Source organism: Dicentrarchus labrax, unplaced genomic scaffold (genome assembly GCF_905237075.1).
Source record: "Dicentrarchus labrax unplaced genomic scaffold, dlabrax2021, whole genome shotgun sequence".
Classification (NCBI taxonomy): domain Eukaryota; kingdom Metazoa; phylum Chordata; class Actinopteri; family Moronidae; genus Dicentrarchus; species Dicentrarchus labrax.
The window spans coordinates 25467985-25492571 of NW_026136719.1; the positions used below are offsets into that span (position 1 = coordinate 25467985).

Here is a 24587-nt window from a genome sequence, read left to right on the forward strand (position 1 = left end):
ACGTGAACAAATATGTTTACGAGCTCTCATAAATGTCCACAAGATGGCGCAGTTTCCTCACAGAATCTCATCTGGTCCTGCCCTAAAAAAGGAAGTCATGTCTGCTCTCCTAAGTGTTATTCAGCAGTGGTGGAAAGTAAATATTTACTCATTACAGTACAAATCTGTGGCATACTCATTATACGCTACTTCATGCTATTCCTCTATTGTAACACTGTACTACTTTACAATCAGATTTTCCAATAACTTAATGATGAGCTTGAAAATATAATGCATTGACCACCCCTCAATATATAAAGGAGTTCAAACATGCTCCACCACTGCCAGCCACACATTATAGCATCACTTCATAAACAAATATTATAAAAACACTAACAGTGGCCATTCTACATGGGGAATATTTTCAATTGTGATACAAGTTCATTGTGCTGATAATTGTTACAGCATGTACTTTTACTTAAAAGAGCAGTGTGTAGGATTTAGTGGCATCTAGCAGTCAAGTTGCGGATTGCAACTAAGTGAACATCGCTGGCATCTTCATTTGACAACCTAGGAATGAGAACAGGCTGTAACGTGTGTAGGAGGAACTACGGTGGACAAAAAAAACGTGTTTGGTTTGTCCATTCTGGGCTACTGTAGAAACATGGCGGTTCAACATGACAGATTGCATGTAAGGCAACCCATGGTGTGTAGATAAAATGGCTCATTCTAAGGTAGCGAAAACAGGATTCCTATATTCAGGTGATTATACACTATGAATATTATATTCCATTCCTGCCAATAAGCATGTATCACTGATCCACATTATATTGACCATCTTTATTGATGACAGTAACAAAGTGCACAAGCATTAAAAACAACAGAAACCACAATGACTGTATTGTTAAAACACAAAAGAGAAAAGAGACTATAAAAAAGATTATAAAACAGTACTACTGCGGTACTCTTGTCATGATTCCATCATGCAGCAAACCAATACAGCCTCTAGAGGCAACCTGTGCCTTTATCTTTCTGTACCATAAGTGAAGGGAAATGCAACATGGAGTTGCCATCAAAATAATTTGGTCTCCATATTGAGCAGTTCCCATGTATAGTCCTATACAAAGTGCTAACCAAATGAAGAATAATGTGTGCCTGCAAATACTACTTTTTGACATCCAGAGGACATTAATATAAAATGTGTGTATGTATGTATGTGTATATATATATATATATATATATATATGCAAAAAGCAATCTCTAAAGCACCATTTTCGGTCAAACACATTGTGCAAATTCATTTTTTGAAATGTATTGCATAACAATGAGACAATTACTTAATTAAAAGTGAAACATTTATAAAACTGCACTTAGTACACTGGACATAGAAGTAATTCTAAGCCAACATGAATTCCTCATATGGTCAAAAACAGCCTTTCAAAATTAAATTTGCATAAAACGGCAATATCTCACAGCACAGTATAGCACTGCGTTCAATGCAGTGTGGACATACCTGATGTCTGAGTTTTTAAAAAACAAACAAAAAAACTATAAAACAATAAAACGGGGGTACATATTGTAATAAATCTGCATCAGCATTAAAAATGAAAAGTCAATATCACACAGTAATATAGCAAGTATCCAGTTGCCTATGTTCAGCCTGTGTATAAGGTCCCAAGGTGCCTTTCTACAAAGCTGGAGGCTGGTTATACAGGCTGGAAGGGACTCCCACAGAAGCGTGTAGAGTTGCTGGGATAAAAACTTACAACAGTGTGCACTGCGGTGATCGCAAGTTGTGTACCACACTATGGCCTCATGAGGCCAGATGTCAATACAGGAATTAGCCAGTTGCGAGACATTTTGGAATTGCTCAACAACCGAGCCAGTCCTTTGTGATTTCACCCAACTTGACAATCTTCAAGCTGTTGTCTTCCAGTTTGAAATAGTGGTTACCTTTGAAGAAGTAGCTGTAATCTGTGAAAGGCAAGCACAACGCACACTGTGTTTAAAATATTTTAAATTGCTTGTGTAAAACAAGTAAAAAACCATGTACCACAACCATGAAATAACAGTAAAATGATCAAGATTCAACGAAAGCATAGACTAACTGTAGAATCAGTCTCAGGCTCTGCTGAAGCAAATGTTAAGCCTCTTTCTCAGAATCATACTAATCAGGAAGCATACAGAGGCACCTCTGTAGAGGGGCACAGACTTGCTTTATAGTAATATGTTTGTTTACTGTGTGGGGGAGGGGCTATGTGATGCTTACGGTAATGTGTGTATGTTAGGAGAGCAGTAATGGAAAAATCCCCAGTTGCTTGCCATAGACAAAAATGTACATACCACCTCTAACCTCAAGGGTACATGGCTGACAGTGACAGCCTCAGAGGAAGTTTACCGGTGGTATTATAATGAAAATTCACCACCATATATTTCTTGCACTCTAGTTGCAATGCACTGCTCACCAATGAGTAAAATACATATTAAAGGAATTCTTCTTCTTCTTAAAATGAACATTAGCCATCGTGTGGTAGGCTATTCACTCACAGCAAATTCAAAACTGGGCAATATCAAGCAACTGCCTCCCTTCTGTCTTCTATCAACATCAGACCACAGATGACTCCCTAACTTCAGCACTCCCTTTGGCCTGTTTTACTTCCTTTCATCGAACAGTCAGTTCCCCTAAACTGTTCATTTCTGGGTTATGACGCTAAATTGCATTTTATTGGTTGCTGGGTTGTGGGATATAAGGAGTTTTATTGACAGAGGCACAGTGCCCGACTCGCTGATAAAGCTGTCTGGATTTGCCTGTAATTTAACCAGAAGGAATGCTAGTCTGAAGACGGTAAACTAGCACAGAGCACCAGCCCTAATCCACAACCCCATAAATCCTTTTCCCCCTAAGACTCAGAAACAAATTGTGGGCCGAGGATATGTTTTGCTATTCTGTCTCTATTCTTTGATATACAACCAATACATTGATCATTGCTGGTTTATTTCTATAATTATTTTATAGCCCTTCCGAGAGTGACTGGTACATTGGTGTAGTATTTATTTCATGTTGTAAAAGATGACTTTATGTTTGCAGAATTCATATTGTCAAAGAATGATGTGATCATTTTTAGTCACACTATCCACACGGGTCTAGGGAAAGCATTGTCTGTGTCTTGCTCACTTCACCATTTGGTCCTGACTGAATTATCTCTCTATTTCTGACTATTTGATGGATTGCCATGAAATGTTGTACAAACATTCATGGTCTCTAGAGGACCATGGAGACTGACTTTGGTAAGCCCTTGACCTTTCCTTTAGTACCACCATTGTTGTTTTTAGTAAAATACAGTACAGATATTGAAGAGGCAGAGAGGATGAATTTATAATGACTTCTATAATGATCCTCTGACATTTTATCTAGTGTCACTACAGGGTTGACATTTGTGGTTTTAAGTGAAAAGTCTGAAACACTAGTAGATGGATTGCTACAAAATGTGGTACGTAAATTCCTCTTCTCCTCAGGATGAACTGTAACACCGTCTGTGTTCCTCTGATTATGTTTTTGTTTATTCTAGTGTCCAAAACATGGTTTGCACTTTCCCATCATCAAAGAACCATGCTGCAAAACTTCCATTATGGTCCTTTAATTTTCTAAAGGGTTTAGTTGATGCATTTATAACTCATGCTGCAAGTTTCTGGTCAAATGTTCCTTCTTAAAATCATACAAAGCCTCTAAATTCATAAGTTATTTTTTTCTTACCAATGCCATTCAGACTGAAGGCAGAGTCTATGCCATCTGGGAGGCCATTCCAGGAATCAGCAATAAGTTTGGGGAAGCCAGGGTCCATCCTCTTCCTATCTTCATCGTATCTGTACACAAAGTAAAAGTGCATGGTTTAATGAGCGCTACACAGTTTCCGCACACATACACACTACTCATACTTTTCCATGGAGATAAAGCAGTTAGTCGTCAACACTGTGAATCTCCATGTTGGGCAAGGGCTAACAGAGCTGTTGTGGTTTGCAGTACAGATTAGGTCACACTGAACACTAACCAGCTCCAGATGTAGCCCAGTACTGCAGTAAGAGGTGCTGACATCAACAAACAAGCTAGGGTCCATCAGACAAGGGTTTAAGGCTCACAGATAGTTTCAGTAGCTTTGCTCCTCCTCACCTCCAGAATTTGTCCTCAGCAAACAAGTAAGTCTTCCTGTTCTTCCTGAAGTTGAAAGCAGCATCAATTTGCTGCAGGTCAGTGGGGAGGTCAAGGCTGGAGAGCCTCTTTGGATAACCTGTCTCCAATGCATCTGCTTTGTAGACCCACATCTCATTGCCTGTGAGGGAGGAACAAGTAAAAAAAAAAACATTGAACCATGGCTTCAACCTTCTTTTAACACAGAACCATCTGATCAGGGTGTTATAACATATTCCTCCAAATGTATTAACCAATTATATTATATCATCAGTCTGAGATCATGCCTTAACCAATCAGGGTAGTAAGTTTCTCCTATACCCAAACCAGCTCTGCTGTTAATGTCTTCAAAGCGTGCAAATATATTATGTAAATTTCATTAGTATTCAGGAAGGTTGTCATATTGGTAAAATGTGAAGAATGTATCATAAACCACTAATAACTATGCTTGAATATCTTAAGTGTCCCAAGAGTGCACACCACACTCTTACACGCTGAGCCAACATTCCTGCTTCTCCTAATGTTTCAGTTCGTAGAAACGCCTGACTGTTAAGGGAAAGGCATCCAAATGGTAAAAGAGTGAAGACACCTTTTTGTTACTCACTGAAGTGGAACTGTCTGTTTCTGTGATTACCACAGAAGTATAGGGAGGATAGGAACAGGGTGCACAGTTCATGCAATTTGACATCAATATTCAGCAATGTCTAAATCTGCCATTTCTTCGCAGTGTCTTTTCTCCAGCGTACCTGAGAAGAACACTGTTTTTTCCTCCACTGGATTTTCATAGGCAGCATCTATCTTGGACGGCAGGTCTGGCCAGTAGGTGGCCACTAGCATTGGGCCATTGGGCTTGCTTCTGAAGTTGACTGACCTGAACAGGAACCTGGCACAAAGAGAATGAGCGGGTGAGTGATCGTAAGCTTGATGAGCTGGGGATGAAATGAGAGTGAGAGAGAAAGAGGGGCTGAGGGGGTGATGAGGAGGTGGGGGAAGTGTGTGTGTGTATGTGTGTGTGTGTGTGTAAGAGGAGATTTTAGTGCAAGTGCTTCACTGGCCGAGCCAGCCACAATGGCCTGATTCATGAGCATCTGGTTCTCGTTAGGACTAAGGCTGCAGACGCCAGCGGAACAAGACCTATCTTGCCCGGATTTCCAATACACAGCTGCACAACAACGGCAGCTTCCCAAACTCTTTTCCACTGACCTATTTTTTGAAGAGAAAAAAATCTGCCAAATGCAAAAATGAGTTGCAATAAAGATAAAGTGAAGATGAGAATAAAACTTTACTAACATACATAGATATCCTCAGTGTTGTTTGCATTTGTCAGGATGAAACAAGAGACATACTTCAATCTGAATTAGCCACCTATATATTATATTCATTTAGCAGTGTTTTTGTGGATCTATTTAAGTTCATGTGATGTACCAACAATATCCAGGAGGCTTTTCTGTCTTTTCCTCTAGTCTCTTAATATAACACAAAAAAATAAATAATCAGCCTAAGTTTTTGGTTAAGAGGACAGAATATAGTGATTTTTCCAAACCATTGCTGACACTTCAAACCTTCAAAATGGTAACCAGTTTATCTTGCATTTGGTGTTATCTAAGTAATGTCAAAACTGTGTGGTAATGCATTACGATGCAACAATAATGTAATAAAAAACTTAAATGGATTTCTCACACAAGTTTTACATCAGAAAACAGTTTAAGTAATGTAAATATGTGATTTGCTGTAAATGACAACACGCAAACACACTGTAGCGAGCGTATCAGTCTTGCTGTCCAGAGGAAACCTGTTTGGGCAACAGATTCAATAGAAAGGCCAACTGGCAGTTAACTGGGTGTTCTCAGTACTCTGTGAACTAGCCTATTTTTGATACTATTATGGTCAGTATTATTTCTGCAATAGCCATTCAATTTGTGGTATTCATGGGAAAAGGCATGCATGTAATCCAGTGCGATTTGATGTCCTTGATATCCAAGACTAAAATCTTAAGGATTGCAACTTAAACTAAATACTGTATATGGCTTCTGTTGGCTACATGCTACGACGCAAGCATATGAGCAGGTTGGCCAAACTGTTTCTATAAGACAGACTTCATAATTGCCTTCTCCTTAATCCCCCAGACAGACAGACACAGTTTTATGCTGAGCTCAGGGAGTGCTACAAGCATTACTCACTGTATCAAGTCAAGATTTGTCCTACATCATAAATATGCTGAGCCAGAAAAAGGGGAATCTTACATTTACAATAGCGTGTGTCAAGTGAGAATTAGCCCTGGAACCCAGAGAGCAGCGCTTTTTCTCTGAAGCTATAAAACTTTGCTTGTACCAGAGCTCTACAGCTTGCAAACCTGACATGACCTTCAGGCAACTCATTAAGTCTTTGTGAAGGTCAACATAACAGGTCCATACTGAAACTTTACTAATCTCAGCCTTCAGATAGATATAATGGTCATCTGAGTACCTTGAGATTACTTTGTCCTCAATTTCTCCCCCTTGCCTTCACATCAGCTCTCAGCACATTTTCACATAGCAACTTTAAGGAAAATCAAATCAGAAAAATATCACACAGAGTCTTGTATGGTAACACAAGAGAGCCAACAAACACAGTGAGCTGCAGAACATGGCCGAACCTGAAGCAAAATGGCCTTTGGATATCAATATCTAAATAAGGTTTCAGTTAAGCAAATGCAATATCTGTATGCATATTTCAGCTACTGTACACAGGCCAATGTGCCTCTCCTCAATGGCTGAAAACTATTTCTTTTGGATTATGATAGTTTACACATCTGTTGAAATGAGCCCAGCTGCAAATACCCAAAGAGTGGTGTAGTCCCTTGGCTCAAATAGAACATAATTAATATCATAGCTACCAATACCCCACAAGCACCCAAATGGCATTTTGGCATCTGTGTGCTCCAATTAATGATCATAGCCATGCTATACATTGATATGCATTATAAAATGAACAGTTCAGATGGTTATCAGGTGCACTCATCTATTGGTTGTATAGTTCATAAGTTTTATTTTCAGACTACTAAAGCATTATCTGAGGAGTCTGGTGAACCGCAGAGAATAGCAGAGAATAAAGATCAGCCCAGGTTGATTTCCAAAAACAGGCCAACGGTTGTCTGTGCTGCTTTGACGATCATTGCAAATGTGCTGAAGAGAGCCACAGCAAAGTAATTCTGTATTAAACCAGGATTTATGAGAAGGATTGTGGCCTGTTTCTCACAGTTTCTAACTTAATGTTCTCAGAGAGGAAAACCAGGCTGACTGAAAGACTACACTCTTTGGTACAGAGGTATGCTGGCCTGTTTGCTTTGGACACATTTCCAAAATGGCCATGACAGATATACAGCTCTGTTAACCTTAAAATTGCAAGGAGTTGATGTTTCAGCACAGCTAGAAGTGTTAACACATCATAACTAACAAGGATGCTGTTTGTCTTTTCTATCAGTTCCATTTCTACCACATTACTGTTACATTACTGTTACTGACTCTCAGGAGAATTTGTCTATAACGAACTTCAGCTGCTGTGATGCTGGTGTTCACCGTCCTACGGGAAAACACTCTGACTCACAAAGACGGTTGACGAAAACACAGCACTTGATGAAACTCCTCTTCTACAGAAGGTCAGCCAGTAGACACAGTAAGCTTACAAGACTTTGGATTCACTGGCGCCGGCGAAGGAAAGGACTGTGTTTAGGACTGATGACTATTTTGGTTGTCAGTGCACGAGTAGAGGAATAGTTTGTTTTTCCCTCTTACTAATTGTCACATCATGAAACAAACAAGCATCTGAACCACAATGTTCAAGTGGCACAGAGAAACTATAATTAACAAGAAACTTCACGTCAGACTGCTCATTGTTTGTGGGGAAATTATTATGAAATCCATGCTGGCTTATTTCACACATAAGTCATAAAACTAGAAGCAGGCTATTGGGTTTTGTTTGTCGTTCTTCCTGTAGATCACAGACAGGAAATTCAACCAGACTTTGGCAGTGCTTGCAAGTTTCAAGAGAATCAAACATGGACTTCATGTTGCATTTATGACTCAGCGAGCTAATGAAAACATTGCAGCTAGAATATCCAAACAACATGGTCAGGAACCTTGATTCGTGATGGATTCATTGTTCCTGCTCCAACCTCATTGTCCCCATTGCACCTCATGTCTCAGAGTGGCTTATGTACACTTGCTAAAGTCTAGTTCATGTCAAAACAACATTAGGACTTCTTGTTTGATTTGATTACCTGTCCTTGAAGAAGAAGGTCTCCCCTCTGATCTGTGCTATAGCATCAAAGATAACTGGCTCTTTACAGATGTCCATTGGAGTGACTGGGCCCGAGGTTGGAGGCAAAGGCTTGTCTGTTGGCACACCTGTTTACAAGAGATTTCCCAGAATATTTCACCTCGGAGGGAGTAATTACACTCACAGTACATTAATCTTTCCTGGCTTCTAATAAGAAAATGTTTTTCTTTTTTTTGTTCTAGTATTAGGCTTAATCCCTGTCCAGGAAACTAGCCGCACATGACATTTCATCTCACCGTAGAGCTCCTGGATGCCTTTGATGTCATCCTGAGAAAGTCTAAAGTCCTTAGTGTAAGTGTAAATGGGGGCCATCAATGCTCCAGGGTCCTGAGAGTGCTCCAAGCCAAGGGCATGACCAAACTCATGGGCTGCCACCAGGAACAAACTGTAGCCTGGAAACAGACAGTGAATACCCCTTAATAACAAGTAGAACATGGGAATTGGATAATATGGATCAGTCTTTCAGTTGTTAGCTACAGTGGTTTTACTTAATGTTCATTCATCTGATGGTGAGACACATAGGTAATACATATTGTTTATTGGGAGTGCCAAATGACTTGCATTCACCTCATCAGGACAGATAAACCTAAACCTACTTCCCTGTTTATCAGTAATGTGCCTGAAGTAAGGGCGACAAAATATGTAATGCATAGTTTTCTGTAATTGTCTAAACTATCTGGCACTCATTGTCCCTCATTTAGTGGCAAATTCACTTCCCAGAACTACAACAAGAAATGTCACATAAACTATTCATACCTTGGTCAGGACAGAAACCCCATTTGCGGTCATCATCATAGCTCTTGGTGCTGGCGCACCACATTTTGCCATCGCTTCGTCCAGATGTGGTGCAGGACTCATAGGTGTCTCCCAAGAAGGTGAAGGGAAAGACACAGGGGCTTCCCTCTGCATTTCCTCCCACTGTTGACATGGCTGGAGGGAGTAGAAAAAGATAAAACTGCAAATGTGAAATGTTGATCACTGGTCCACTGCACTGTCTAATGAACACATTCATATGCCAAAATGTTTCTTCAGAACAGTTCGGTTTGTATTATATTTTGAAGGGAGCGCAAATGATGTTGTAAACAGCATCATGAAAGCACTGGCACAAGACACATGACATCAATAACTACTCCACTGGGCACAAAACCAAAAAGCACCCATCCAAATTGATTTTCTTTCAAAGAGATAATTTTCAATCTGGCAAGACTGGTTTTGAGCTGTGTTTTTTTCATATATATATAATTTCATATTCAGCACAAGCTATCGCACACAGCTTTACAACAAAGCTACATTCCTAATCAATTAGAACCAGATGAAAGCTCAAGTGGTTGTACCTCTCTCCATCTATCTCACTGTCTCTCTCCCTCCCTACCATACTACCTCAACCTTAAAACCAGTCCCACTGACAAAATGGAAAATAAGCCCTGCCACTGCACATTAAAATACTTTCACAGCCACTCAGCAGACCACGAGCAAGACCGAAAGCCCCAGCTGGAGCATTCCTGTAGACCAAAGCACAGGAGGGCACCATATACTGCACATCAAAATAAACGTAGCCAGTAAAATGCACTGTATGCATCTAAGCAAGCACATAACCCTTAAACAGCACACTTAAACAGAGGGCAATGTACGACAACAATGCACAACAGAATGGTACAATAATCTATTATGTGATCAGCATAACAGGCAGTAGATGACACCACTTACCAGTTTCAGGGCAGAAACCGAAGGATTTGTCACGGTCATAGTCCTCAGTGGTGGCACACCAGCGGTAACCATCATCCCTGCCTTCAGTGGTGCATCCGTCATACTTCACTCCCTGAAAGTTGAAGGGAAATTTACATGGAGCGCCATCTCCGTTGCCACCCAAGGTGAATAGTACTGTAAAACAAAAATCAACAAATACAAAGAAGTGTTATAGAGAAACAAGTAGCATTATACATATTACATTTTCAAATTTTTTCAATGCTTACAAAGAATAAACTCCAATTCCTACATTATCATTGCTACCAACTAAGACCATTTGACCCCTGATTGATGATGTAAGACACAGAAATCTGAATAGAGCAAAATAGGTGGAATATCAATAATACAAGAGCTTAACAGAACAGACAGCTCCAGTCCAACCTTGTGTTCTCATCATCTAAAACAACTTAGTACATGTGTACTTTGGCACTTCGATATAACAAGCATGCGATCATGTTAGTACCATGGACAGCAACATAACACAGATAAACAAAATGTTTAACAAAGCCCAGTGTTCTAAAGTGGGGCAGAGAGTTGGATAAGAAATATTCCATAATCCACTCCAAACAGAAAACAACACTTTCCTGGCATACTGTTCAACCTACTTTCTTTCTGTCCAAAATCAGCAGAGCAGCTTTGAATATAGCAGTAATCTGATATAAAGTAATATGTTGCCAGTATAGAAATAAGTGCTTCAGTTTCCGTTCAGCAAGATGCAAGTAAGGCATAACATCAGTGTTGCTGAGGTCAAGTGGGGCCATGAGATGCCAAATCTGTGCAGATACTGGAGCGAAATACGTTAGAAGACATCGCAATGCCATATTGTTACGTCAAAAAAAGAACCACAGGACACACTTACATTCATGGGGGCAGAAGCCATATTTGCCATCTTCATCAAAGTTGTAGGTAGTTGAGCACCACAGGAAGCCATCGTCACGGCCCTGAGAGGTACAGCTGTTGTACTCGGTGCCCATGAACAGGAAGGGGAATTTACAGAACTCTCCATCAGCATTTCCAAACTTCACCTTCACCACTGTTAAGAAGATCAATGATTATATGACACATTTTAACAAGGAAAAAACATTTAAATATTATATTATTGTCATCCATTTTTTCCCCAAACAATTTTGAAGGTGACATGATGTTTAACGTGATAGACTGCCTATCTGAAGCAAGCAAGTTCCTGCAAGTAAACTTTAATACTGTTTTAAACTAAATGGAACCAAAGTGGCTACCTAGACTATGGGAAGACATTTAAAAAGTAGGCTCTCAAAAAACAGTCAGCACAGTTCAAAGGTAAAGCACATATGATGAATTATAATAAATGGGGTATAACTCACAAACGCACAGATGGAATAAGAAAACAGCTCGTTCTAAGTTTTTGTGAGACTTGAGCGAGGGAAATAGGTTCATAGATTACTTCTGCACAAATGATGAATTCAGACAAGAGGATCTGAGTAATAGGAAACATATAAAACTATCTGGGTCAATGCGTGCAAATACAAATGCGTACAATAGAGAGGGTTTTTTTTCTATTCAGCTTCCAGATGGCTGAGGTTCGTCATATTGAGTGCCAGAAAGTTCAGACAAAGTTAAGAAAATCAAAACAAAGTATCTGAAAGTCAAATGTATTATGTATTATCAATGTCAAAATCTGTGTAGGTCATCTCACCAATGCTTTTAATGTCACCTGTAGTGGTACCTATCATTTGTTTTGAATAAAACACTAAATATGCATATGTAAAATCCACCTATTTGGCGATGCATGTTAAGACGAATGGACTCAAATTTTATACTATTATACAAATCACAATTGTAGTGGGGAACGGTGGAGCTTCTGCAATATGCTTTTGGTTTTAGGAAATAGTGTTTCCCTATTACCTTGGCCGTCTCCCAGCGTCCACTGCTCATCATCATCAAAATGGGAGTCTCCCCCAATTCCTGGCCCTGGAGCGAAAGCATGAGCCAAGAGGCCATCTTTGCCGTCAAAGGGGTAACCATCTCCATGCTCTGTTGATGACATCATTCAATATTAACAAAATCAGAAGTCGTTTTCTTTTTTTAAACAGGCACAACTGGTACAACTGTGAAGCTATTAGCTAGCTCCAAGAGAAAATACAAAAAAAATGAAAATAATAGTTGTACATAATAAATCATCAAAATACTCTTTACTATTAATGTCCCTAAAATAAGAGTTTCACATCTTCTGAAGTGGTTGGTTTTTGTTTGTGTTCCAGCAATATTGTGACACTGTGAATAAATATCCAGTGAGTAAATATCAAATGGTTGTTTTAGTTGGAATGAGTAGTATTACCCGTGTGAACACCACAGTTCTAATTATTTTAGTGTTCATAAATATAGGTTGGAGATGTGCCGCGTGAGTCACTGTAATAACTTGGATTATTGCTTCTTCACCATTAGTCAACAAGGCAGTGAACTTCTCTTCAACTCTTTCCTAACTCGTCTTGGAAGTGGGAGGCAACTTCATATAATCATAACTTAGTTATTAGAGTGCATAAACAGTCCTTTGGGAGAAAATCTTTGAATTTTAACGTGCAATACCATTCCTGAGCCCCATTAAGTAAGCATACATGCACGATTGTTTCCCATATCCCAAGGCAGGAGATCAGAATTGAGACAACGATGACAGATGATAGCTACAGTAAGCATGTTTTTTTTTTTTTTTTTAGGGCAAATGGGATATTTTAATGCAAAATAAATCTAATTTGTTGATGAAATTTGACTGGCAGGCATACACAATATGAATCCAAGAAGTGGTGCCAGGTTTCTCACACAACAAAGTGCCACCTGTTCATAGATACTGACTGCACTGCCCAACAATATAGAGATAACCTGTCGATAGCTCAACTCATTACACTTGTACAGTTATTTACAAATACAGTATTTATATACTGTCTGTTGTCTATATACATGCATTACCATTGCGGCCAAAATTAATCATGATGTCAGCCTCTCCGTCCATGAGGCGGGTAAATGAGAGCGGGGTGACGTCACTCCATACTTTGAAGGCTCTGAAGAAAGCATCATTTATGACCTCCTCATCCAGATCGGGAGTGTATCCGAGGATTCTGCAGAGTTAACAGAGTCAAAAAGTAAGTAATCAGAATAGTGGTGGTGTCATGTTTAGAAAAGCATGTAGAAATATCATAAGATCAAATTTTCTCTACTCCACATCATGGAAAACAATCCATCTACACCATACCAATAACAGTCTGTGAATCATCTGGTGAAAATGCTCCTGAAACACTGTTGAGCTACAAACCCTGTTATAGTCCTGTTCTTAAAAGCAGTCTAAGATCTCTTAGTTGTTATTGTCTTTGGCTCGCAGTCTTCCTTACAAACACACAGGCAGACGGGCTGGAATGATCAGGGCACACAGAACCGCTGATATAAATAAACCAGTTCCACATTGTTGTAAACCTCAAACAGAACAAAAACAAAAGACCTGACACATACTGTGTAGGAATGCTGGTGTTAGCAAGAAGCAAGATGCAAGAGCCGAAGTAACTGTCTGGATGGGGGTGGGGTGGACTGGAAGTTGAGGGGAGGGAAGGGTGGGTGGGTCAGGCGGGGCCAAGCTGTGGTCCATCTCTAAAAGCAAACAGACTCTGGCTTTGTATTTATACTTTTGTGCAGTCACTAAACACTGCTTTGGGAATGACATTCAAACTGTTAGATTGTGGCGTTATGGGGTGACTCAGGCATATTCCAAGTTGTGTTTCTCAATACTAGTGGGTTGATTTATGGGCTCAAATTGGGTGGGGTCAACTTATTTTACCGTTATTTTATCTTTCTTTAGTTGGCACACATCATATATGATGCCCTAATGTGGTCCATGCAAGGCATCTAAAATAACTTTGTACCTTTCTTATGGGGCATACTGCTTAAAACTTCCATGATGTCATTATTTTCACAGTGAACTGGGACCCACCCCCATTATAAAATACTTTACAGGATAAAATCCAGTACTTCCAGTGCAGGACAATCTAAAACTACTCCAGAAAAGGTATAGGTAAAGCAATTCCCTAACCTGTAAGTGACATCTTTCTTTTGCCACATGGGTTTCCTGTGGAAGAAGTTGTAATTGGCCACATCTGGGACGCCACAGCGGGGCTTTCTCATGATATCCACAGTTTTGACATCAATCTCTCCAGTTTCTTGCAGAGCGAAGAACTTTTGCATTTTCTTCAGGGTGTCCTTAAGCACCATAAGGTTACATCTGTCTTGTGGGCATCCATAAAACTTATTCAGATAGTGCTAAAAGAGAAACACAGACATACAAATGGGTTGACTCATCCAGGATTAAGTATTTCTATGAAGTTATTGCAATAAATAAATAAAAAAAAAAAAAAAAAAAAAAAGCAAATGATTTGCAAACTATTCCCCAACATTTGAGTTTTTATACTGTAAGAGTTCAAAATGTTACTTCCCAGCAGTTTAACCCACTTTTACGTAGTTTTATGAAAAACAACCAATAAACTTACCAGAGCAACTTCTTTGTCTGTTTTGGGGGTATCGTCTCCAGGAAACCTGATAATAGGCGATGGGGCAGCATATGTTGCTTGAAAAGCGATGAACTGAACCAAAAGTACTTTGAGAACCGTCCGACGACAACTAAATATCGTCGGAAAGCCCATTTTCCTCTGTTTTACTGTGTCTTAGCTGTGGTAAATGCCGTTCTCTCTCGGTTGCAGTCTTTCCACCCCGTCAGCTTGTGTTGCCTCTGCTCCTCTGCAGGATTTTTTTTTCTCCTTAACGGGACATCCTGCACTGCTCTATGAACTTTTTCAGTTCTGCTTGCACACGCACTTTTTCCCCCCACAGCTTTCTGCGCAGTCTCCAGGTTGAGAAATAGGAGCGGGGGAGAACACAATCAAACACACATTCTTAGTCATTTATTTGACCTCCCAGTCAGCCTTGTGTTTTTTGTTTTTTTGTAACTGACTGAAAAGAATTAAAGATATTATGTCCAGAAATTACAGCTGATGCAGTGTGGATGGAAATAACTGGGGGTGCTGGATGGTCAGTTTATGGCAATTATCAATTTGCATTAACCGGACTCTATAGGACTAAATGTGTAGTAGTTGTAGTTGTTGAATAGTTAGGTTATTATTTCCCAGATATCCTTTGGCGTATGTTTCTTGTGGTACTTAGGTCAGCATGATGCTGCGTTGTTGTCTCCTTTGCTGCCAGCCTCCCTGTGGCACAACTGGGTTAAGTTAACTTATGGCATTAGTTAACCAACTCGGGGTCAGTGACCTGTCATCAAGAAATAGTAATGAAATCCAATCTTTCTGCCTATTTTGTTGTGTTACTGCTTTATATTCTGGACATGTCGCAGGGCTGGAGCCTGCAGGTAGACTACAACATGCACACTGAGGGGTGCGTGCAGTGATTCACTTCATATTCATTCATGAGAAAAGGCGTAATGACGCTTCCTGACTCCCACTAAAGAATCTAATCCAAACTATTATTCCTGCTCAAACTGGACCTCTCCCCTTTCTCTAGGATAGCCTTTTCTACATGATCAAATGAAATAATTAATCATTCTGTCATTCTAATGAACTCCTTTAGTGTAATAGTCACAAAGCTGTTATTTCTTGGTGTAAATAAAACACCAGTGAATATATTACTTACACAGACACCCAGCTGTAGGCGGGCCAAAAGTTATTTAAAGTGGTATATTGACATCTGGTGGCGGGATGGGAAAATTCACCTCAGTATCAGGTTAAAGAGGGCAGAGTGAACCGCGTGTAACTAAAACCGCACTGGTAACACTGATTTATCTCTTTCTTAGTTTTATTTTTTGCATTTAGCCTACTTCCACCTACACTTTTTTGGTGCAAACAACTTTATTAAACTGAAGGGTCTGTCAACATTTGCACAGCTGGAAAAATCAAAGGTCACACTGTACATGATAAAGAAAGAAAAAGGGCCAAGCAGGTTGGGGCATAAATCTTTGCAGATGAAATCTTTACATATATTTAAATATATACAATATTTATATGTTACCAAAATATTTGCTCATTAACTAACCTAAAACTCACTCACCTTCTATTTTTATTGAATTTGTTGTTTTATGGTGTTTCTGTGCTGTGACACCTGTGTGAAGATGCTCCCTTGATAATTAAATCTAAGTACTGTTTGAACCACTTATGCTCTTTTTTAGGTTTTAAGTTTCACTTATTTTTTATTGCTTTTTCCACTCCACCTTGCCTAACTCTGGGGAGGTGCTGAATGTTGCTGTGAAGCAAAACACCCTGTGTTGCATAAAACCAGATCACTGACTCATCACATGATCCATGAAACAATTTTCTAATCACTGCCAGAAAATTCCGATCACTATACATTGACTCACACCCTCTGAACTAGAGTCAAATTCAGGACAAACTGTACAGAGTGAGTTTGTTGAGGCTGCAGCAGAGAGCCATCAGCATCACTGCCCTCTGGTGGCTGATATACACCTAGCATCTCTAGTCTCTTCTAAAGCCCTTGAAGCCAGTCTTCTTTACTGTCTTGTAGTGTACGGCATAGATATAGGATTTACTGTAACTCTCTTTGACATCTCTTTGTTTCCGCTCTCATGTGCTGTTCACAGTAATCCAGTATGACTCCTTAATAGAGAAAGCTGAAGGACTTTTTTTGCAAAGACATCTGACAGATGGATAGCTCACAAACAGGATTTTGTGGTATATCTAGCAAAGCAATTTCCCTTCCCTTTAGCCAGAGTACAGTTAATTTTTCATAGCCGGGGCTGCTGTTGGTGGTTGCAGAGTGAATTTAACATCCATTTGCCAACAATATCCAGGGCCTGTCACTTTGGAGCAGGAGCTTTATTTCATGCACTGATACATGCTGCCATCTCCTCCAACTGACACACTCTCAGTGATCTCTGGCAGAGCCGGGGAACAGAATGGCTACCTATTAAATGTACATGGGCTTGCCTCTCCAAATAGAAAATGCTGAGATGTGAAAAGTTGAGCCACAGCTACAGTAATTGAATGCCTTTGTGCATATGAATGCAATTTTGCAGGCGAAAGTGGCATAAAGAGATTGTGATGATAAGGTTTGATTTGCATGTAAATTGTTTTCTTTTTTTGCCTCCCTTGAATGCTTAAGCTTCGTCTAGATTGAAGCGCCTCACAGTGTGTGTGTGTGTGTGTATTTTGATGAAATACGGTTTGCTTTTTTGTGTGAAAATGTGTGTCTTGTTGCTGTTGATTGCAAGTGCATCTCATCCGTTTGTATTTGTTTGTTGCTGAGATGGCTGATTTAAACACAATCATGGTTTCGTGCAATGCTTTACACTCGTAGAGCTGATTTGTACTTCAGCGTTTACACTGCGACACATAAATGATACATGGCAGCTTCATTACGGACAATTTCGTTTTAGTGTGAACGACTTTCTGAAAATTTCTACATTGTAATGCACATGTGACTTAATGCGAGGCTGCAATATGTTTGCTCTGGTCCTCCACCGTATAAACTCATGTCATTAATTATGAGGATGAGTGGATTCCTCCAGCATGCCAGCATGGCCCCCTCTTGCGACTGGGAATGGGACATTCTGGACATGAAGGCCAGTCGTATTATGGCTCTCCAGCTGGCTCTGGATCTTCAGACCCACTGATTGACCCCAGTCCAGCTGAACAGACCGCAGCCCTGGATGTCACCCTCTTCCCTCACCCTGGTCCTCTGGCTCTTGCAAGGACCCAAACAGATTCTCTGAAGGGTCATCAAACCAAACTGCCTGTATAGCTGGCTAGCACCAAGGTCATGAATGACAAATATCACAGTCCCACTGCTGCTCTGTCCGCTCCTCTCCTCTCACTCCAACTCAGAGTTGCTCAGAGAGGATAGAGTATGTAATGTTCAGTGCTGTTTGGTCCAGGCTTGAATACATAGTTAGCCTGGGTGTGTAGTTAATACTGACACTGAGTGGTTTAGAATCAGTCTATTGGCATTGTTTGTTTTATGTGCTTTGCAGGAGTAATTAAGCAATGGTTGCTGAGTAAATGAATGCAGCAACAGCCCTGTCAATAAATCTGTTTCAAGATAACTTAATTTGGCTAAGCACTGTGTTACAGAATACTGTGACACATATTATATCACTCGGTTTGAAACATTCCGATGATGAATTATTGAACATAAATCCATTATCTTGAACATATTTTATTTATGAATGCACCAAGACACTGGAGGACTTTAACACTGCAGGGTAATTATTGTTCCACATTGTGTCACCACTCTTCTCTCAGATGCAACTGCCAGAGCAAACTGCAATGAATCAAAGAATTGCAGGGTTTTGATTGACATTTTGTGTGTGCACAAGGCCCAAAGCGACATTAGCCGAATTGCTTTATTTAATGCTTTCTCCCACATTCTGTTTCTCTTTTAGCACGCCTTGTAAACACTGATGCAATAATGCATTCCATTATACAGAGGAGAGGAGATGAGTGTCTCTCGTGGCTCCTCTCCATCTCAATAATAGGTCAACAGCTGTATTTAAAAAATTAATCACATTCTTGGCAGTTGCAAAGGTTAGCCGCAACGCTCTGAGATGCAATATTGGAAGCTCAGATCAGCAGCAAATCTCGGTGGAGATGAGGAAGAGTTGCCTTTGATGAGTACAGCATGTAAATGATTTGTGTGTGTTTATAGGACACGGGGCTGGCCCTGCCTCACTCCAAGACAGCGGTGTCGGCACCACTCTGTGGCAGAGGCTGGCAACAGCAGATGGGAATAAGCATGACAGGGGAGGGCTGACCCCGCTACAGCACTTCACAGTTTGTACTCTCTTTCAGCACAATGTTTCTCATTCTTTTTCCTCTCCCAGTATATCTCTGTTTTTGATTCTCAATTTCTTAATTCTGTAATTTTTTTGTATCTTTCCTAAGTCCACTTATATCTAAGTATTTGACAGAGTTTGCAGTCAAAGAAAGTCTCTATGATCAGAGATTGTGCCAGTTACAGGACCCCTGCAATAAAATACATTTCCCAAAAATCCTCAGGACTCATGAGTTTTAGTTATTACAACTCAGGACAGCTAAACAGCTTGTTTGTGCTTGCTATGTTTCCTGATGGAGACATTATTGGCCTGTTAGCCTGATCTTTTAAGAAATTCAAATATTGATGCCTTTCTCACATCAAAAACAAATTACCCTCAAAGATATCTTGATGTACATGAAGATGAAATATGAATGTCTGCCTCGGATTGCTTTTAGTAACTCTGAAATATTCACAGTGGTATTTTTGGAGTGCCGTGGCTCTTGCGTGTTTTGAGCATTCAGGCTGACACTTGGGGATGAATTTTTCAGCAGTGATCTGATTTGGCCGTCACCGTAAATGGATAGCCTTGATAAGTCAGGAACATCGGTACCTGGATTGTTGGATGAAAATGAAATACTGCATGATGCAAGTGAGTGAAAGGAGTGTTGAAATGCTGCCGTCTGTCTGCTGCTCTTGACAGTCCTGAGAGCTGTGCCACAGATGAGCTATTATGTTGTTTGCACATGTCTGCGTCTGAAGCTTCTGTCTGTCTACTAGTTGCTTTTAGCTTATAAATGAGTAAACTCTACAATAATTATTACTTTACGCCAATGTTCGTCCTCCACAATTCATCTGAAAATAGTTTGTTTTATAATCTGAGGGTCCCACCTCAGCCATAGGTCATACATTAACACCAGTTTTTATGCTAATGGTGATTTTTTTTTCTCCCCCCCTTGGAGTTTAATTAAGAATGAAAAAACAATCAGCAGATAAGTAATCATCAATTAAAACAGAATGAGAATAGTGTTTCCAAAACAACAGAGACCCTCCGGGAAATCCGATTCACTATTATCTCCTTTCACTCATTAAAAGTAGAAAGGCGGCCAGGCCTGGCAACATCCTTCCTGGCTCCTTCAGCTTTAAAACTGCCTAGCCTCCTTTTGACATATTCAATTGCCATGCAGTGTGTCCTCCTTTTCTTGCCAGGCAAGAACAGTTTCACACTCAGGTTATCATTTCAGTTTAATAAATACGAAAGTTTTGGGAATATACTGCACAGTCAGTCAGGTGAGGTCTCGAACATTATGTCCCTTTGGACAGGACTTTCAGGGAAAGTGTACACCTAGGTAAGCACCTTTAATCTGATTACAGCATGCAAACAGACTAACAGGGTGAATTTGATTTGATTTGATTTATGTTTTGGCATACCTACTTTACCTAAAACAGCAAATTTCAACAGCTGGACTTCATTTTTTTTTACTTCATCCCCCCCTACATTCAAACATAAGTCACATTTGAAGTGGCTCAAACAAATCCCCACAGTCATCTTACTGAACCTGCTTCCTGGAGGATAACACTAATGCCTTCAAAGCTCAATAGGTCATTCACTATTATGGTTTGGGCCCACCGTCACAAATTCCAGACAAAAGTGAATTTCCTATTCCCTGTCAATAACAAGCTCGATGTCACCTCTGAAGGCGAGGAAGCATGATTCAATAAAGTTTTCTCTTTTTTCTGTTTGACCCCTAGTCACCCTGTTGGTCAGAGAGAGTTGGATTACATTTTTTTGCTCCACTAAGTACCCTACAGGCTTCCTAGAAACACACCAGACTCTCTATCTAGTATAAACCTCTGATAGCACAGCTCAACCAGTGTGTAGTTTTTTTCCTGTTGAAATATGCATTCCAGCCACATAGCAAACAATAACCATTACATATTTGCAGGGATTGATTGGGAACATATTCACATTACAAGGCAGTAAGATTGTGAGCCTTCAAAGCTCAGTTTCTTGTATCTGCCATAGAGTGAGTCACTGTGACACTAGCTGATGTTGCTGTTATTCTTTGGTAGCTGGGGAGAGGTCAATAAAAAAAAATTGTATTGACTAAAATGGGAGTTGTATTACTGTCTATGCACCCCTAGCATTAGTAATGGCCTGTTTAACCACGACTCCAGTGTCTAGACTGTTGCATGAAAACAGCTTTGTTGTGAGATGTAGCAAGCAGCAGAGGTGTGCCAATGTATGAGCCTGTGTTCTGGCCATGGAAGCCGTGCCTCCTCCTATTGCTGCTACCTGTGATCTGAGTCTTGTAGGGCCGTGTCTGCAGCCCATAGGCCCCCTGTGTTTTAAGTACCGGATAGCATGCACGCCGCCGCTGTCCCTGTTTGCAGGATATTGAAAAAGACCTTTGTCAGGAAGCTGAGGCCCACTGGCCATTGGGGAGCAGCGATCGTGCTGCTCCAAATTACCATATCACCTTTCTCTCTTCATCCTAAAAAACAACAAAGTCAGACTTCTGATGGGTGACACTCATGCAACGGGCTCTTGTGCTTTACCTTACCCTTAAAATTAATAGCAAAAGGTGAGTAATCTGCTGGTCGCTGTTTGATTTTCCACCAGAGTGTATTTATTGCTGTATAAAATAATATATAACACATGGCAGGTGGTAACATATCTTCCTGAGTGCATTGTGTTTGCAGTATTGAAATGTGACTAGAAATGAATCAGTGCACGAGGTATTGCTATTACTATGCAAACCAGATAGATGGCTTACATTTAATTTATATAATATTCCCCATTGAATCATTTTTATTACGTGGGAGATCTTGGTAGGAATATTTGGCCTATAAAGAAATTAACTTTGTCTCTTTGCTAAGTATACCAATGCATCAAGCCATTATCTCCGTGATAGATGAATCATATTTGATATTACGCAAGACAAATGTATTCATATTGCATATTTTTCTAATTTTTCCTGTCTGACCATCTGTGTGTGTTATGTCTCACCAAGATTAATCCGCTGATCCTATTGGGATAGAGGGCAGGTGTTTTTCCCTAACACACAATAGTAAGTATGAGCTGATATCAAAGCATAATCCACCACATTATATTTCAGATCTTTGTAATGTATCAGGGACAGTGATTTCCACAACTGGGCCACATTGAGACCAGATTTATTCCATATTATCATTGCGTGTGTGCATGTGTGCGTGTCTGTGTATATGTGTGCGTGCGTGCATTCAGACTTAGCAAAAGGGGGCAGACTGTGACCAGAAAGTCACATGTAGAGCCTTGTGAATATCAGTGACATATGAAATAGTATTTTGTGTCCTTGGATCAGTGTGCTAAATCATTTAAGCAGAATGACCCTTGACTGGATTCAAGGGAGGAGGGTGAGCCAGGGGGTTACGGAGACCTGTTTGACTGGAGAGACAAAGAGCAAAGGTTGACCTTTGACAACGTCACTGTTGACCCAAATTCCATCCATCCTCAGCTACAAAGATCTGATGATTATTTTTCCAGGAAATTGCAGCATTTGATCTCACCTACACCTCTTTCTTTACTTAAGTGGCTCTAGGTTAGGTGTGATTGAAGTCAGACGATGATTTACTGAGACAACACTCACCTAGCACGTTGTTCGGCCTGTTATAGCCTCTGTCTTACATGTGCCCTCCTAAATTCACTTATGTAGAATACTTGTCTTTCCCAAGGCGTTAGGCAGGACGAGTGGATTCACAGACAGATTGCAAACTAGTGTTAATGATCGGCCTGTCAGGCAGAATCTGTATTACTTAATCTCCTGGTCCTGCTGTACATGATCAAAGCAATGCAAATGCAATGGGGTATTGATTTCTACAGCACCCGTGCTCTTGCACTTATATTACTTCTTTTACTGCTACCCACAGTTTCCATCCATCTCTAACCCCAGAACTATTGTCATTTAAGAAACATGGAGCAACAAAGCTGGTCTTTTCTGTGTTTAAGTTAATGCTGAAATCTGTTTGTGCATAATGTTTAACTAAATACAACTGATGATATCTCATTTGATGTTATTCCCTAAGTACAGTCAGCTAACAATGTCTATAATATGCATATAATAATATGTTTTTGTAAAATCCTTTTTTTTTTTTTTTTTTTAAATCTGTATATTTCATTGCAGATATGAAACTTGTCAATTGAAGATCAGGGGATTAAATAAGGCAAAGATCTGAAACAGATGGTTTGCTAATCCTGTCAACCTTTCACATAGCCAGCTGTGATTGATACATTATGACATATTGTAAAGGTTATATTCTGTGTGATGTAGATTGTCACCTCTGTACTCTCTAAAACCCGGTCTTCACAAATGATAGGCTGTCCCCCCAAAACAAGATAATATAGAGAGTGAACCGGCACTGATGCTGTTTTGATCAAGAAGTCTGACTGGATTTTTAAAAAATCCTTGTTTCTACTCATGAAGAATGTTGCTGGACAGCAGTGAAACCCATTTAAAGTCCAATTCTTGAAATGTGAGCAGCCACAGTGAACTCTTTGTCACAATGAAACATGGTGATTAAGACAGCCAGTGGGAGATGAAAATGAATTCCTTCAGCTCTGAGGAGGTGTTGTATGGAATTGTCACAGGTCACCCTCCAGGCGTCTGCCATTTGCAAAGTAATTCATCCAACGTATTATCCCAATAATGATAAATTTCAAGCATTATGAATAGGGATGTTTCCTCACACAAAATTTTAAATGATATTTAGGTAAAAGGTCTAAAGATCATTTGCCAGTTTTTTTCCTACAGGCTGTTTTTTTTTTTTTTTTTTCTGTTGCAGGCTTGAGATTCTGTTGAATCCCCAAAAGCAATTTGTGACAGAGAAACACAGTAAAGGTCTTTGTCTTTTAAATCATGGCATATAAGAACATTTGTGCTATTTATTTTATTTTAGAATTGTTGGCTTTCTTTCTTTATTCTCAACCAGTTTAAACATCACTAATGAAACTGAAATATACTTGACACCTCGTACCTGCAATAACTGATTTTCTTTTGCCACTCGGGGGCAGCAGAGACAAGCAAGGTTCAAGGTTCAAGGTTCAGGGTTTTTTTTAACATGCAGTGAAATTAAGGGAATGCTCACTTAGAATATAAAATGAATCAGTAAAAAAACAATATAATCAGTAAATAAATATAATAAAATAAATAAACAAATAAAATAAAAGAGAGAGAGAGACCCAGGTGGCATCTGGACCAATGCCATCTTGAAAAAAAACTGTGAACACACAGACATATTACCACCTTTTAAGTTGATATGGCAAACTTAGTGGTTTGGTTTCTACCAACTCCTGGGGGAAATATTTAGCTGCTATATACTCCACCATGTTGACTAGCTAGTTGCCAGCTTTGCCTGTCTGCTGTTTGGTGGTGGGCAGGTAGCGTACAATAGGTTTCCAGAGGTTTTTTTTGCTGCTTCTTTCTGCAGCTGGAAAGGATGCTAATAAGAGCAGTGAGAGAAACTCAGTTGATTTGTCGGCTAAAAACCCAAGACAATGTGAAAGAAGCTAAAATACTCCATAGAGTTGAGGGGA

At 39.9% G+C, this 24587-nt stretch overlaps 1 protein-coding gene and 1 long non-coding RNA gene across 2 annotated transcripts; one reads left to right on the top strand and one right to left on the bottom strand.

The window, feature by feature from the left end:
- Nucleotides 1-804: 804 nt before the first annotated feature.
- mmp2 (matrix metallopeptidase 2) lies at nucleotides 805-15030 on the bottom strand. The gene is made up of 13 exons (XM_051380269.1): nucleotides 14734-15030; nucleotides 14280-14506; nucleotides 13169-13317; nucleotides 12110-12238; nucleotides 11088-11261; nucleotides 10190-10363; nucleotides 9239-9412; nucleotides 8719-8874; nucleotides 8424-8550; nucleotides 4912-5048; nucleotides 4148-4307; nucleotides 3734-3843; nucleotides 805-1953 (listed from the first exon to the last, which is right to left on the bottom strand). The coding sequence occupies exons 1-13, from the start codon at nucleotides 14884-14886 to the stop codon at nucleotides 1850-1852; spliced, it is 1974 nt and encodes a 657-aa protein (XP_051236229.1). The 5' UTR covers nucleotides 14887-15030; the 3' UTR covers nucleotides 805-1849.
- LOC127352124 (uncharacterized) lies at nucleotides 4992-5464 on the top strand. Its single transcript, XR_007881040.1, has 2 exons — nucleotides 4992-5070; nucleotides 5268-5464. It is a non-coding gene; the product is annotated as an uncharacterized LOC127352124 (long non-coding RNA).
- Nucleotides 15031-24587: the final 9557 nt, after the last annotated feature.